We start from the raw sequence: 13,418 nt of genomic DNA, 5'->3' as shown, positions 1-13,418 counted from the left end.
AGGTGCATTTTACATGGTGCGTCACTGTAATGACAAGTCCAAAAAAGCATTAAAAAATTCTAAACAAACCTGCTGGAGCTACAAGATCTTGAAGAGCTATAGCTTCTTGGAGGTGTTCTGGATCTCTTCTCTTTCTTTTTTTTATCATCTCTCTCTTTTTCTCTTTCTTGCTCCTCTTTCTTCTCATCTTTCTCTTTTTCTTTGTCCTCTTTTCCCCCTCTGTCCTTATCTCCCTCCTTGTCATTAACCTTCTCTCTATCCTTCTCCCCCTCTTTCATAACATCTTTTTCCTTGTTCTGGTCTACCTCTTCTCTGTCTTCTTCCTTCTCCTTGTTCTTTTTTCTGTCCTTGTCCCTGTCTCTATCCCTATCCTTGTCTCTAACTATCTCTCGATCTTTATGCTGCTCTTTCTCTCTCTCCTGGTCCTTCTCCTTGTCCTTATCCCTGTTTCTCTCTTTATCTTGCTCTCTTTCCTTTTCTTTGTCTCTGTCCCAGTTTCTCTCCTTCTCTTTGTCTTGGTCTCTCTCCTTTTCTTTGGCCTTTTCTTTTTCCTTGACCTTTTCTTTATCTCTTTTCTTGTTCCTGTGAAAAGCCAAACACAAATCCATTAACTAATATTTGAACTTTCAAAAAAAAATTACAACTAACTCTTTAGCATACATTAATTTTTCAAGACAAAATATATGTTTCTGTGGGAAGACAGAGATAGTACTAAAGGCAATCCTGCCTCTGATATATTGCAGCTGTGTTAATTACCAAAGAGTGGGAACAGCCATGCCCTCCCAGCTATAGGTGTGATAAAGAGTGAGTTAGCTGGTAGGGAGTCAGTTGGAGTCTGTTGGCTGTGTGTTCTGGGTTGACTTGCCTCCTATCCCATATATCCACATCATATCTTGGATACATTGTTATGTCTGGCAGCTGCCCCTCCCTCTTGGGCGGGTGCCTGCAGTTTTTTTTCTTTGCTTTCGCTTTCGCTGCGGCTGTTGGCTTCTTTCCTGCTTCGGCCTTTCTTTGCTAGCTTGGCTGCCTTTGCCTTTGCTTCGCTTTGCTTCGCTTTGCTTTGCTTTGCTCTCCGGCTGCCCCTGCCGCCGGTTTTTGTGTGTTTTTTTCACTCCTTCTGTTTGTTTTTTTTCCCTCCTTCTTCCTCCCCCCCCCCCCCCAAGGTTTGAACTGGCTCTGGACCTGATCTGACCTGATAAATTGGAGAAGTCTCGGGCTTGCAACAGATGCGTCGCACCCTCCTCATCACAGTCACCCCCCTTTTTCCCACTATTCGGTGTTGGGGAATGTTTTTTTTGTCAATAAACCAGTTTTTCCACTTTTCCTCCAAGGTATTTTTCCTTCCCGAACCCAGGGCTGGGGGGGAAGGGGTGGTGGAGGTTTTGGTTTAGGGGACTCCTTTTGGAGGTTCTTCCCTAATTTATTCCAAACCAGGACATTTCTTGGTGCGTTGGCCGGGAAAGGGGCCAGAGAAAGTGGAAAAACCTTAACAATAATATCGGTGGTTCTAGTTGTTTTGTGGGTGTATTGGGATGTTTTTTTCTGGATTCATAATGTCATTCAGGGTGAAGGCCTGCCAATATTTCTGGTCCCCAGGGGTTTTTGAGGTCTTAATACCTCTGTGGTACCTAGGGCTATTTCCTTACTTAGAAAAAGCTCTGGTATTGCTACTAATACGTAGTTTTTGGGGCCGTGGGGCACTAACCAGAATATTCATTGGGCTGGGCTTGCTTGTGATGCTTTAAAGGAGGGCTGTTAAGATGCTTGAATCTGTTCCAGGAGTGTATAGTTAGTTGTTATGGTGGTGCGTTCAGTTTGTTAGGGGAGAAGCAGGAGGAGAGTTTTTTCAGCCTCTGTCTTCCCTCTTCTCCTTTGAATTGTTTACATCTCTATTAGAAAATGTTCAGTTTCCCCTGAGTGTTAGAGACCATCTTTCTGGCATTTAATTTAGTAAGTTTTCTCTATACTGTCTGCAGTTTATATAAAATGAAAGCTGAGATTTCTAAAAGGACTAAAGAGACTCCTGATTTAGGGGTTAAGCCCACAAAGAGGAATCTTGAGTGGAGTGGGAAATGGGAAGATATGGGCCAAATTTTAAAGGAATTTTCTGATCCTATAGTCTGGGACTTCCCATCTGAACAAATTCAGAACCCAGCTGAGGTGGCAAAGTATTTGAAAGAGAAGTGCTGTGGTAATACTAAGGAGAAAAGGATTATTGCAGTGAGCTGGGCCCTGGCATATGTTTACCGTACTCTGCTAGATACTGAAGGACAGCAGATAGAAGAAAGGGAACAGGGAGATAAGCTAGTTACCACCCCAGTCACTCAGGCTGCAGCTAATATCCCGGGCTCCAGGCCAACAGCTAAACCAGACAGGGAGTCTAAGACACTGGTAGTTGCCAGGGCAAAGAGAGCACGAAAGACTGATCGGCCAGTGGATGATGATGATGATGCAGGTAAAGGGCCCTCAAGCCCTCCCGAGGACACCCAATCAGAAGCTGGACAAACTGACATAAAATCAGAACCTGAACCAACTGACACCCGATTGGAAGCCGGACCAACTGGCCTAAGATCAAATGTCCAAGCAGCTGGCACAAGATCAGGACCCACTATTGATTCTTTTTCCCTGAAGGACCTTCGAGGCTTGAGAAAGGATTACACTCGACGACCAGATGAGTCTGTAATTAGTTGGTTAGTCCGTCTTTGGGATGCTGCAGGCGAAGCTACAATTCTGGATGGCAGTGAAGCAAGGCATTTGGGCTCCCTGTCACATGATCCAGTTATTAACCAAGGAATGATGAGGGAGGCTACCCCTTGCAGTCTCTCGGAACGAGTCCTGGGAAGTGTGGCACAAAGATACCTGTGTGCAGATGATCTCTACATGCAGCAGACCCAGTGGAAGACCATAGAACAAGGGATTCAACGCTTGAGAGAAATGGCAGTGGCGGAGATTATCTTCTCAGATGACCTAAACACTAAGAACCCAGATTTGGTACCATGTACACCCGTGATGTGGCGAAAACTTGTACGACTTGGACCACAAGAATACTCTTCTGCTTTGGCAATAATGAAAACCCACTGCTGCTCTGGCACAACAGGTGCGTAAATTGAAAGAAGGTAGGATTCAAAGAGGAAGTCCTACTAAACAGAGAGCAGCACCAGTTGTCTGCAGCCGGGACAATGATGATATGTCTGATCCCCTGGAGGGAACCTCTAGGACATATGTCCAAAGAAAGAAAGATAATCAGGCTTAGAGGGGCCCTGCCTCTAGCCAGGTAGAGGTTGGGGAGAATCGTGTGTTTTGGACTGTGTGGATTCGATGCCCTGGCACATCGGCACCACAGAGACATGAGGCTTTGGTTGACACTGGATCACAATGTACTTTGGTGCCATCGGAACATGTGGGGGCAGAACCAATTTCCATTGCCAGGGTGACAGGGGGAGTACAAGAGTTGACTTTGTTGGAGGCTGAGGTGAGCCTGACTGGAAAGGACTGGCAGAGACACCTGATTGTGACCGTCCAGAGGCCCCGTGTATTCTGGGCATACACTTCCTTCGGAATGGGTATTTCAAAGACCCAAAGGGATTCAGATGGGCATTTGGAATAGCATCTGTAGAAACAGAGGGTGTTAAGCAACTAAACACCCTGTCTGGACTATCAGATCACCCATCTGCTGTAGGATTGTTGAAGGTGGAAGATCAGCAGGTGCCAATCGCCACTTCTATAGTGCATCGACGGCAGTATAGAACAGTTCGAGATGCAGTGATTCCCATCCACAAAATGATTCGTGAGTTGGAGAGACAAGGGGGGGGTCTGTAAAACCCACTCACCCTTTAACAGCCCCATCTGGCCTGTGCGCAAGTCAGACGGAGAATGGAGATTGACTGTGGACTACAGGGCATTGAATGAAGTGACTCCACCGCTGAGTGCTGCCGTGCCGGACATGCTGGAACTCCAGTATGAGCTGGAGTCCAAGGCAGCAAGGTGGTATGCCACTATTGACATCGCCAATGCCTTTTTCTCCATTCCTCTGGCTGCAGAACGCAGGCCTCAGTTTTCTTTCACCTGGAGGGGTGTGCAGTACACTTGGAACCGACTGCCCCAGGGGTGGAAGCACAGTCCTACCATTTGTCATGGATTGATTCAAACTGTATTGGAAGAGGGTGAGGCTCCAGAACATCTGCAGTACATTGATGACATCATTGTGTGGGGGAACACTGCAGCTGAAGTGTTTGAAAAAGGAGAGAAGATTATCCAGATCCTCCTGGAAGCTGGCTTTGCCATCAAGAAGAGCAAAGTCAAGGGACCTGCTAGAGAAATTCAGTTCCTGGGAATTAAGTAGGAAGATGGACGGCGTCAGATTGCCACTGATGTCATCAATAAGATCACAGCGATGTCTCCACCAACTAACAAGAAGGAGACACAAGCTTTCCTAGGTGTCATAGGTTTTTGGAGGATGCATATTCCAGAGTATAGCCAGATTGTGAGCCCTCTCCACCTGGTAACTCGCAAGAAAAACACTTTCCAGTGGGGCCCTGAGCAGCAACACGCTTTTACTCAGATCAAACAGGAGATTGCTCACGCGGTAGCCCTTGGCCCAGTCAGGACGGGACCGGACGTGAAGAACGTGCTCTATTCTGCAGCTGGGAGCCATGGTCTGTCCTGGAGCCTTTGGCAGAAGGTGCCTGGGGAGACTCGAGGCTGAGCACTGGGATTTTGGAGTCGAAGTTACCGAGGGTCTGAAGCCAGCTATACTCCAACAGAAAAGGAAATTCTAGCAGCCTATGAAGGGGTTCGGGCCGCCTCAGAGGTTATAGGTATGGAAGCACAACTCCTCCTGGTACCCCGACTACCAGTGCTAGGGTGGATGTTTAGAGGAAAGGTTCCCTCCACCCACCATGCCACCAGTGCTACCTGGAGCAAGTGGAATGCCCTCATTGTACCACACGCTCGAGTTGGGAAATTGAATCGCCCTGGAATTTTGGAAGTAATTACAAACTGGCCCGAAGGTGAAAGTTTCAGTGTTGCAGATGAAGAACAAGAGCCAGTGACCCGGGTTGAGGAAGCTCCGCCATATGACTAGTTGCCAGCTGAGGAAATATTTTACGCTTTATTCACCGACGGTTCCTGCCGTGTCATAGGGATGGGTCGGAGGTGGAAGGCAGCTGTATGGAGCCCCACACAACAGGTCGTAGGGGTTGTTGAAGGAGAGGGTGGATCCAGTCAATTTGCTGAACTCAAAGCCATTCAACTGGCCCTAGATATTGCAAAGAGAGAGAAGTGGCCAAGGCTCTATCTATACACTGATTCTTGGATGGTAGCCAATGCTCTGTGGGGATGACTGAAGAAATGCAAAGAGGTGAACTGGCAGCGTAGAGGAAAACCAATTTGGGCTGCTGAAGAGTGGAAAGATATCGCTGCCCGGTTAGAAAACCTACCTGTGAAGATTCGCCATGTAGATGCCCATGTCCCCAAGAGTAGAGCTAATGAGGAGCAGCAAAATAATCAGCGGGTAGATCAAGCTGCAAAGATAGGGGAGTTGAAGATAGATCTTGACTGGGAGCACAAGGGAGAGTTATTCCTAGCACGATGGGCCCATGATGCCTCAGGTCACCAAGGTAGAGATGCCACCTATAAGTGGGCACGAGACCGAGGGGTGGATTTAACCATGGACAGCATTTCTCAGGTTATCAGTGACTGTGAAATATGCGCTGCCATTAAGCAAGCCAAGCAGATGAAGCCTCTCTGGTATGGAGGGCGGTGGTCTAAGTACAAGTATGGGGAGGCCTGACAGATTGATTACATCACACTGCCTCAAACCCACCAAGGCAAGCGTCATGTGCTGACCATGGTAGAAGCCACCACGGGATGGTTGGAAACCTACCCTTTGTCTCATGCTACAGCCTGCAACACCATCCTGGGCCTTGAAAAGCAGGTCCTTTGGAGGCACGGCAGTCCCGAGAGAATTGAGTCAGACAATGAGACTCATTTCAAAAATAATCTTATTAAAACCTGGGCTAGGGAACATGGCATTGAATGGGTATATCATATCCCCTACCATGCACCAGCCCTGGGTAAAGTGGAGAGGTACAATGGGCTTTTACAAACCTCCCTGAAGGCATTGGGTGGAGGGTCCTTAAAAAACTGGGAGCAGCATTTCGCAAAAGCCACCTGGTTAGTTAACACTCGAGGTTCCACCAACCGAGCGGTTCCTGCTCAGTCCCAGCACCTTAATATAGTAGATGGAGATAAAGTCCCAGTGGCCCATGTTAGAGGTTTGTTGGGAAAGACACTATGGATCAACCCTGCCTCAAGTACAGGCAAACCCATCTGTGGAATTGTTTTTGCTCAAGGACCGGGTTGTACATGGTGGATAATGCAGAAAGATGGAACAATACAATGTGTACCTCAGGGAGATCTGAATATGGGGTAAGATTGATATGTGCTGAATGTTACTACCATTGGCTGCACCTTAGATCAGTTAGACATAAAACAGAAGGAAACGTATAAGTGTCAAAGGTCTGAGCAAGTAAGACGGACGGAAATGTGTAAGTGTTAAAGGTCTAAGTAAGTGAGATGGAAGTTTTAATTGTATGGATAGATGGGATAAGGGGTGGAATGTTCTGGGTTGACTTGCCTCCTATCCCATATATCCACATCATATCTTGGATACATTGTTATGTCTGGCAGCTGCCCCTCCCTCCTTGGGCGGGTGCCTGCAGTTTTTTTTTTTTGCTTTCGCTTTCGCTGCGGCTGTTGGCTTCTTTCCTGCTTCGGCCTTTCTTTGCTAGCTTGGCTGCCTTTGCCTTTGCTTCGCTTTGCTTCGCTTTGCTTTGCTTTGCTCTCCGGCTGCCCCTGCCGCCGGTTTTTGTGTGTTTTTTTCACTCCTTCTGTTTGTTTTTTTTCCCTCCTTCTTCCCCCCCCCCCCCCCCCCCAAGGTTTGAACTGGCTCTGGACCTGATCTGACCTGAGAAGTTGGAGAAGTCTCGGGCTTGCAACAGATGCGTCGCACCCTCCTCATCACAGTAACCCCCCTTTTTCCCACTATTCGGTGTTGGGGAGTGTTTTTTGGCAATAAACCAGTTTTTCCACTTTTCCTCCAAGGTATTTTTCCTTCCCGAACCCAGGGCTGGGGGGGAAGCGGTGGTGGAGGTTTTGGTTTAGGGGACTCCTTTTGGAGGTTCTTCCCTAATTTATTCCAAACCAGGACACCGTGCTGTGAGGAGGAAGGGACAGGAGGTCGTGTGAGGGACAGATAAGGTAAGCCACTGTATGAGGGACAGACAGGGATAGGCAGCTGTGCTAGGGACAGGCAGCAGGAAGCTGGAACTGCAGAAGGAAGAGAGAAGAAGGAGAGAAAGAGCCAGAGCTGTATGGAGCTACCCATAGGATTGCTATATAGAAAAGGTATGAAAGACTTCTAGATAACATGGTGCTGATACTTGAGGCTTTCAGAAGTTTTTATTGACGCACTTTCAGTGCAGTGACCATCTCGACTCTGACATGTTTCTGTTGAAAAATAGTAATTATTTAAAATTTTTATTTATCACCCCTGTTTACCATGTGGGAGAGGCTATATAGATAGGAAAAATTTGGAAACCAAATTATGGAAGAGGGGGCAAAAATGAAATCAAACTGTGATCGTCAGTGGCATCATTACACTTTGAAAGAATGTCATTTCACCTCACAGCTATGTTACCATACATACATAAATTTTCTACATTTTATCAGGAGTGCGACAAACTCTACAATTTGTAAATCCATTCTTTACTAAATATGTGTACATGTAAAATGGACTGCAGATTAACCACTCCCATGTGAATAATGACAGTTGACTGGACTGAAGTCTTCATTCTACGGTGTTCTCTCACATAAATATCTTTTAACTGCTTGGAAATCCAACATCAATTAATAAGCAGAAACAAAAAAAGTGGGATAAAATTTCACCACATTGCCTCAAAAGGTAAATGTAAGGTAAAAACTCAACCAAGACAATTCAACTATCTGTAATGCCATTATGAATTAGAAAATTATTGAAAAATCAGTAAGACCATAAAAACAGAAGCAAGGTAACATAACAAGTCAGCTTCTTTGTGATAGAGAGAATGATACATGTATATAAAAATAGTGAGAAAAAATCTACTGGATATTCTAGTAGACAATCCAAATAAAAATTAATCATAGAATTATAGAATATGCTGAGTTGGAAGAGATCCACAAGGATTATCAAAATCCAGCTCCTGGCCCTTCACAGCACCATCCCAAGAATCGCCCCATGTGCCTGAGAGTATTGTCCAAATGCTTCTTGAACTCTGACAGGCTTGGTGCATTGACTACTTCTCTGAGGAGCCTGTTCCAGTGCCCAGTCACCTCTGGGTGAAGAACCTTTTCCTAATATCTAACCTAAACCTCCCCTGACACAGCTTCATGCTGTTTCCTTGGGTCCTGTCACTGGTCACCAGAGAGAAAAGATCAGTGCCTGCTTCTCTGCTTTGTGAGCAAGCAGTTGATCGTGATGAAGTCTTCCCTTAGTCTCCTCCAGGCTGAACAAGCCAAGTGACCTCAGCTGATCCATGTATGGCTTCCCCTCTAGACCCTTCATCATTTTCATAATCCTCCAATGAATGTTCTCCAATAGGTTTATATCTTTTTTATATTATGGAGCCCAAAAGTGCACACAGTTAGATGACAGCTTTGGCTGGATGTCTCAGGGATGGTTCTTTTTATCCCATATCCATTTTTGGTTTTGTTTTGGATCCGGAGTGGTCGCTGCCACCCCCCCCCCCCCACCCCACCCTCCTCCTGGCTCCAGTAGTATCGTGATGGGTGACAACCAGCCCAGGATTTCCTGCAAGAGTTGGGGGAGTGGGAGAGCAAGGGGCGGTTGCTTCCTCTTCCGGTGGGGTGATTTGGTCTCCACTGCCACACGGTGGGATCTCTCAGAAGAGAGATACAGTTGCCATTTGGCTTTTGCTCGTTTTTTTTTTTTTCCTTTCCCTTTGGCACTGTGACTGGAGCTTACTGGCTTGCTTCTCTGCTGTTTGGGAGCCCAGAGCCAGTGCGTGCTGTGCTGGGACCCAGGACCACCCCGTTTCCTGCCAGGGGCTGGCCCCCCTTCTGTGCAGCCTGACCCAGGGACCAGCCATGGCCAGTGAGCTACCCAGGGGAGCAATCCCCTGCCCAGCTCTGCTGCTCTCTGCCACTGCTTCAGGACTTCTTGCTACACTGTAACCCGACACCCGAACACCTCGCAGTTTCAGCATGGCCCTCAGAGAGTCTGCTACATTTTACTTGCTACCGCCAAGTGAGGCAGCCCCTGCCGTCCCAGCCACTGCTCCGAGGTTTCTGCTGCAGCCCATTTCACCATCTACACACCCGCCATCACCATGTGATAGACACAACTGAATTTGCGCTACAGTGCCCCCTGCAGCCGCTAGGGAATCCTCACACCTGTCCTGCCCAGCTGGGAGCCAACAGTGTCCCTGCTGGCTGTGACCTTAACTACACCAAAGGGGAAAGTGCTTAACAGCTGAGAGGAGGCTGTTATTGGGTTTCTGGTTTTGTTTGTTGTTGCTGCCATAGTTACTGTTTGTTTGCCTTGTTATATATATATACATACTAGTAAAAAACTGTTATTCCTTTTCCCATATCTCTGCCTGAAAGCCCCATAATTTCAAATTTATAATAATTCAGAGGGAAGGGGATCATATTTTCCATTCAAAGGGAGGTTCCCACCTTCCTTGGCAGACACCTGTCTTTCAAACCAAGAAACTGGAAGATTGCATTTTGCTAAAGTATTATTTGGAAGCATGAGACCCCAAACCATATTTCTAAAAAAGGAGACACGACTCGTAGACCTGCCTCTAGGATATTTATACACTGTCTTGGTTTGGGAAGACCGGTATCTGCCAGGGAAAGCTGGAGCTTCCCTTGGAATGGAGAATGTAAACCACCCCCCTTTTTTTTTCCAATTATAAATTTGCAGTTACAAGCTTTTAGGCAAAAGATTTTGGAAATAGAAATAGCAGTTCTTTACTAGCATGTATAACAAAGCAAACAAAAAAACCAACAACTACAGCATTAATAATAAAAACAGTACCAAGAACCTCGAGGGCTCTGCTTCACAAAAACCCAGGGCAGTTTGGTCTCGGTGCCTTTGTAGGATCCTCAGAGCACCAAACTGGAACAGTGGAGAAGTCCCAGGCTGGTAGCTGGGATGGCAGGATGTCCCAGCAGTCAGGGGCAGGGTGTCCTGGCAGGGCAGGGCGATGCGGAGTCATGCTGTAGAAGAGGAGCAGTGCCGACAAAACCGCGATGGTCGGGCAGGGCTGGCCCAACTCTCGCAGGGCGGCAGAGGAGCTCAGAATTCCAGGGCAAGCAGGACTGGACTCCTCGAGAGAGAGTGAACTCTTCTAGCAGCAAGCAGCAACCCAGCTGTTCTCTCTCCCTGAACGCCAAAAAGCAAAGAGCCCAAAGTGCCTCTGTAGGAGTGGGCGGAGCCCCGGCTGCTTTACCCTGGAGGGAGCCAAGCTGAGGAGTTAAGGAAGAATTTCACAACTTCACCCAGAGCCCCTAAGACAAAGACAAACCTCCTAGCCATGGCGACCTGTCCGGAGACCCACAAGCCCCCTTGGGATTTTATGTAGATCTGTTACAATTGATTGGTTCTGTACCCTTTTCCTCCCACCCTGGTGTCCCATAAAAACCCCTGGGTTTCCTCTGGTCGGGAGAGGTTCCTCGTCCCTGGAGCCTTTCGCTGGTACCCTCTCAATAAAGTACCACCTGCGGAAATTCCATATGAGACCTCTCTCTCTCTCATCATGGCCGGCTAAAAGAGGGGCTAACTCACAAGGGCATGAGCTAAGAGCACTGAGCTGAAATGACTGAAAGCTGAAATCACTGAGCTGAAAAATCACTGCTCTGCCCAATGCTGAGAAGCCCCTCTGCCAGCTGAGGAGCGCCCTGACCCCCCAAGGAGCTGTTTCTAGTGAGACATCCTTTGGGTTGGCTGTGGCTCTCTGGGTCCCAAGCAGCGGACCCCATCCACCAGCTGGGATATGCCTCAAGCTCTGTCTTTTACCTGCCCCAAAACTCGCGTTCTCTCTCCCTCTGAGTTTTGACCACCCCTTTGTTTTTTGTTAAATAGTCTTAAGTATCCAACACTTTGTTTCCTTGGTAACTTATGGGGGAAAAAAATCTTTAGATTAAAAAGGAACAAACCTAAGCCCCAACATACACATAGCCCCCATCTTTTTTTCATTGGAACAAGTGTTTGGCTACTAATAAATAGTAGACTTGTTTCATGGTCTGTGACCTGAAGACTTTGGTTCCCATCAAGTTTTGGCAAATACCTCTTTGGATGTCTCACATATGAAATGTAAGATCATTAAGATGAAACAGCACACAGTCCCACCAATAGCAAGGGGTTTCACAATGATCCAAGAAGCACCTTCATGTAATTTATCACAGAGACTTCATTGGATTTGGCCCTTCCATTGAGCAGATATCTCAAGAAGCTCCAGACAACAGCAACAGAGTCAAAAAGATCCATCAGTGAAGCCCAGCTATGTAGCCTACCTCCTAACGGTTCCCACTGAGGTCCACAGATTTGCAGTTCTATTTCCCACAAAACTTTTCTCCTCAGAAAACAACTGCACAACATAAGTATGAAGCTCCCTTTAAATGAGTCGGGAATTAGAGATGAAACAGAAAGAGAAGTACCAAGGCTTCTATTCATTAAGCTACTTTGACAGTCACTTTTGTTTTGTGAATATTCACTATTTTAGCCCTCAGAAAGTTACATTATCATCCAAGGAGATAAAGGAATTCTTTTGTTGGAATTTCACAGTTCAATAATTAGATAATCAGACTTAAAAAATAATGGACTAGGCAAAATATAGGTGTATTAGATGCTGAAATGTAAATATGTTACATAATAGACATATACATTTGTGCTTACAGCAGTGTATGGCAAATATGAAATAGCCAAAGGCAAAAATAAAATCTCATGCACAAAAACTTTATACATGTTCTCAGAATGCAGGATCAAGTTCAGCTTGAATCCAAAGTATAACTGTTGAAAAGGCTGAAGAAGCATCATCCACTTTTTTTTGTAGCACAGGCTACACAGAACATACTTAATTCATTGGTTAAAGTGTGACAATCAAGCTACGTACTTTCAATCACCTTGATGTTGGTATAAATGCAGACTAGACTTTGGTATCAAAGTTTAGGTACCTCATCATTGTGGTTTAACCCCTGTAGGCACCATATGAACTACTGTGAAAAAAATTAATTATATTACAGACAAAACCAATACACTGAGCACAAAAAAACCCTTACTTTCTATTCTTTTGTTCCACAAACAAAGCCTTGGGACAGGCTAAAGCATTTAGATTCCATCCTTTGCCATCACCTAAAAGGTTTGTTAGATTTTTTTCAAAAACTTTGTATTATGTGCTAAGATGAACAGTATAATTTCTAAGGAATGGAACTTGCCGGGAATGAGGGCAACTTCTTGATCTCCACCTTTCCCTAGATCTAGACTGTTTTTTCAGGGGACTTCTGGATCTGCGTCTGTCCTTGTGTCTTGAGAGTGATCTGTTGCCAGATCTACTTCTATACGAATAACGCCAAAAGAAAAATACTTTAGTATTGAAACTTCATAAAAATTAGGTCAACCAAGAAGGGAAAAAAACCCCACATAAATCTTGCCTCACTACACAAAATTATATAGTTACACCTCAGTAATATACTGCCTACCAACATTTTTGTAAAAATGGATACTTTAAGCTTCATCAGGTGCATATGCTCTCCTTTGAAACGATGCTCCATTTAAGTAATACTCATGTACTCCTGGTAATAATATTTGACAACAGCAGAGACATCTATGTGTGACCAGGTGGATGATCTGCTCAGCCTGGAGGCAGAGCTTGAAGAAGAAGTGGAGAGGCTGAAGAGTATCAGGGAGTGTGAGAGAGAAATAGATTGGTGGAGTCACACCCTTCAATCCCTGAAAAAAATGCAGTGGATGGAAGCTCAGCAAGAGTTGGAGAAGCCCTGACCCTGTCACCATCAGGCAGAAGGAAACCTAAAAGATGGGGGGGAATGGAAACAGGTCTCTGCTCAGGAGGTAGGAGAATCCCCTTCCAGCCTCCCTTGTGTTCCCAGGTACCCTTACAGAATAGATATGAGTCTCTGGAACTTGAGGATCAGGCAGATGATAGTGGAGATGAAGATCCATCTGGGGGACTGACCAGAACAAGTCAGTCAACAAGACGGATCACAACTATGGGTGTGAAGAAAGAAAGAAGGGTAATTGTAGTGGGTGACTCCCTTCTGAAGGGAACTGAGGACCTGGTATGCCAACTGGACCCATCCCACAGGGAAGTCTGCTGTCTCCCTGGGGCCCAGGTAAG

At 46.1% G+C, this 13,418-nt stretch overlaps 1 protein-coding gene across 1 annotated transcript in view; it reads right to left on the bottom strand.

The window, feature by feature from the left end:
- Positions 1–13,418, bottom strand: part of LOC136373340 (splicing regulatory glutamine/lysine-rich protein 1-like) — a 65,929-nt gene that overhangs the window by 19,328 nt on the left and 33,183 nt on the right. The window contains 2 exon segments of the mRNA XM_066338247.1: positions 70–582; positions 12,499–12,618. Coding sequence (XP_066194344.1) covers positions 70–582; positions 12,499–12,618 — 633 coding nt within the window.

The sequence above is a fragment of the Sylvia atricapilla genome, chromosome W, assembly GCF_009819655.1.
Source record: "Sylvia atricapilla isolate bSylAtr1 chromosome W, bSylAtr1.pri, whole genome shotgun sequence".
Taxonomy (NCBI): Eukaryota; Metazoa; Chordata; class Aves; order Passeriformes; family Sylviidae; genus Sylvia; species Sylvia atricapilla.
The sequence above is the reverse complement of the archived record's forward strand: the minus strand, read 5'-3'. Positions and strand labels throughout refer to the sequence as shown.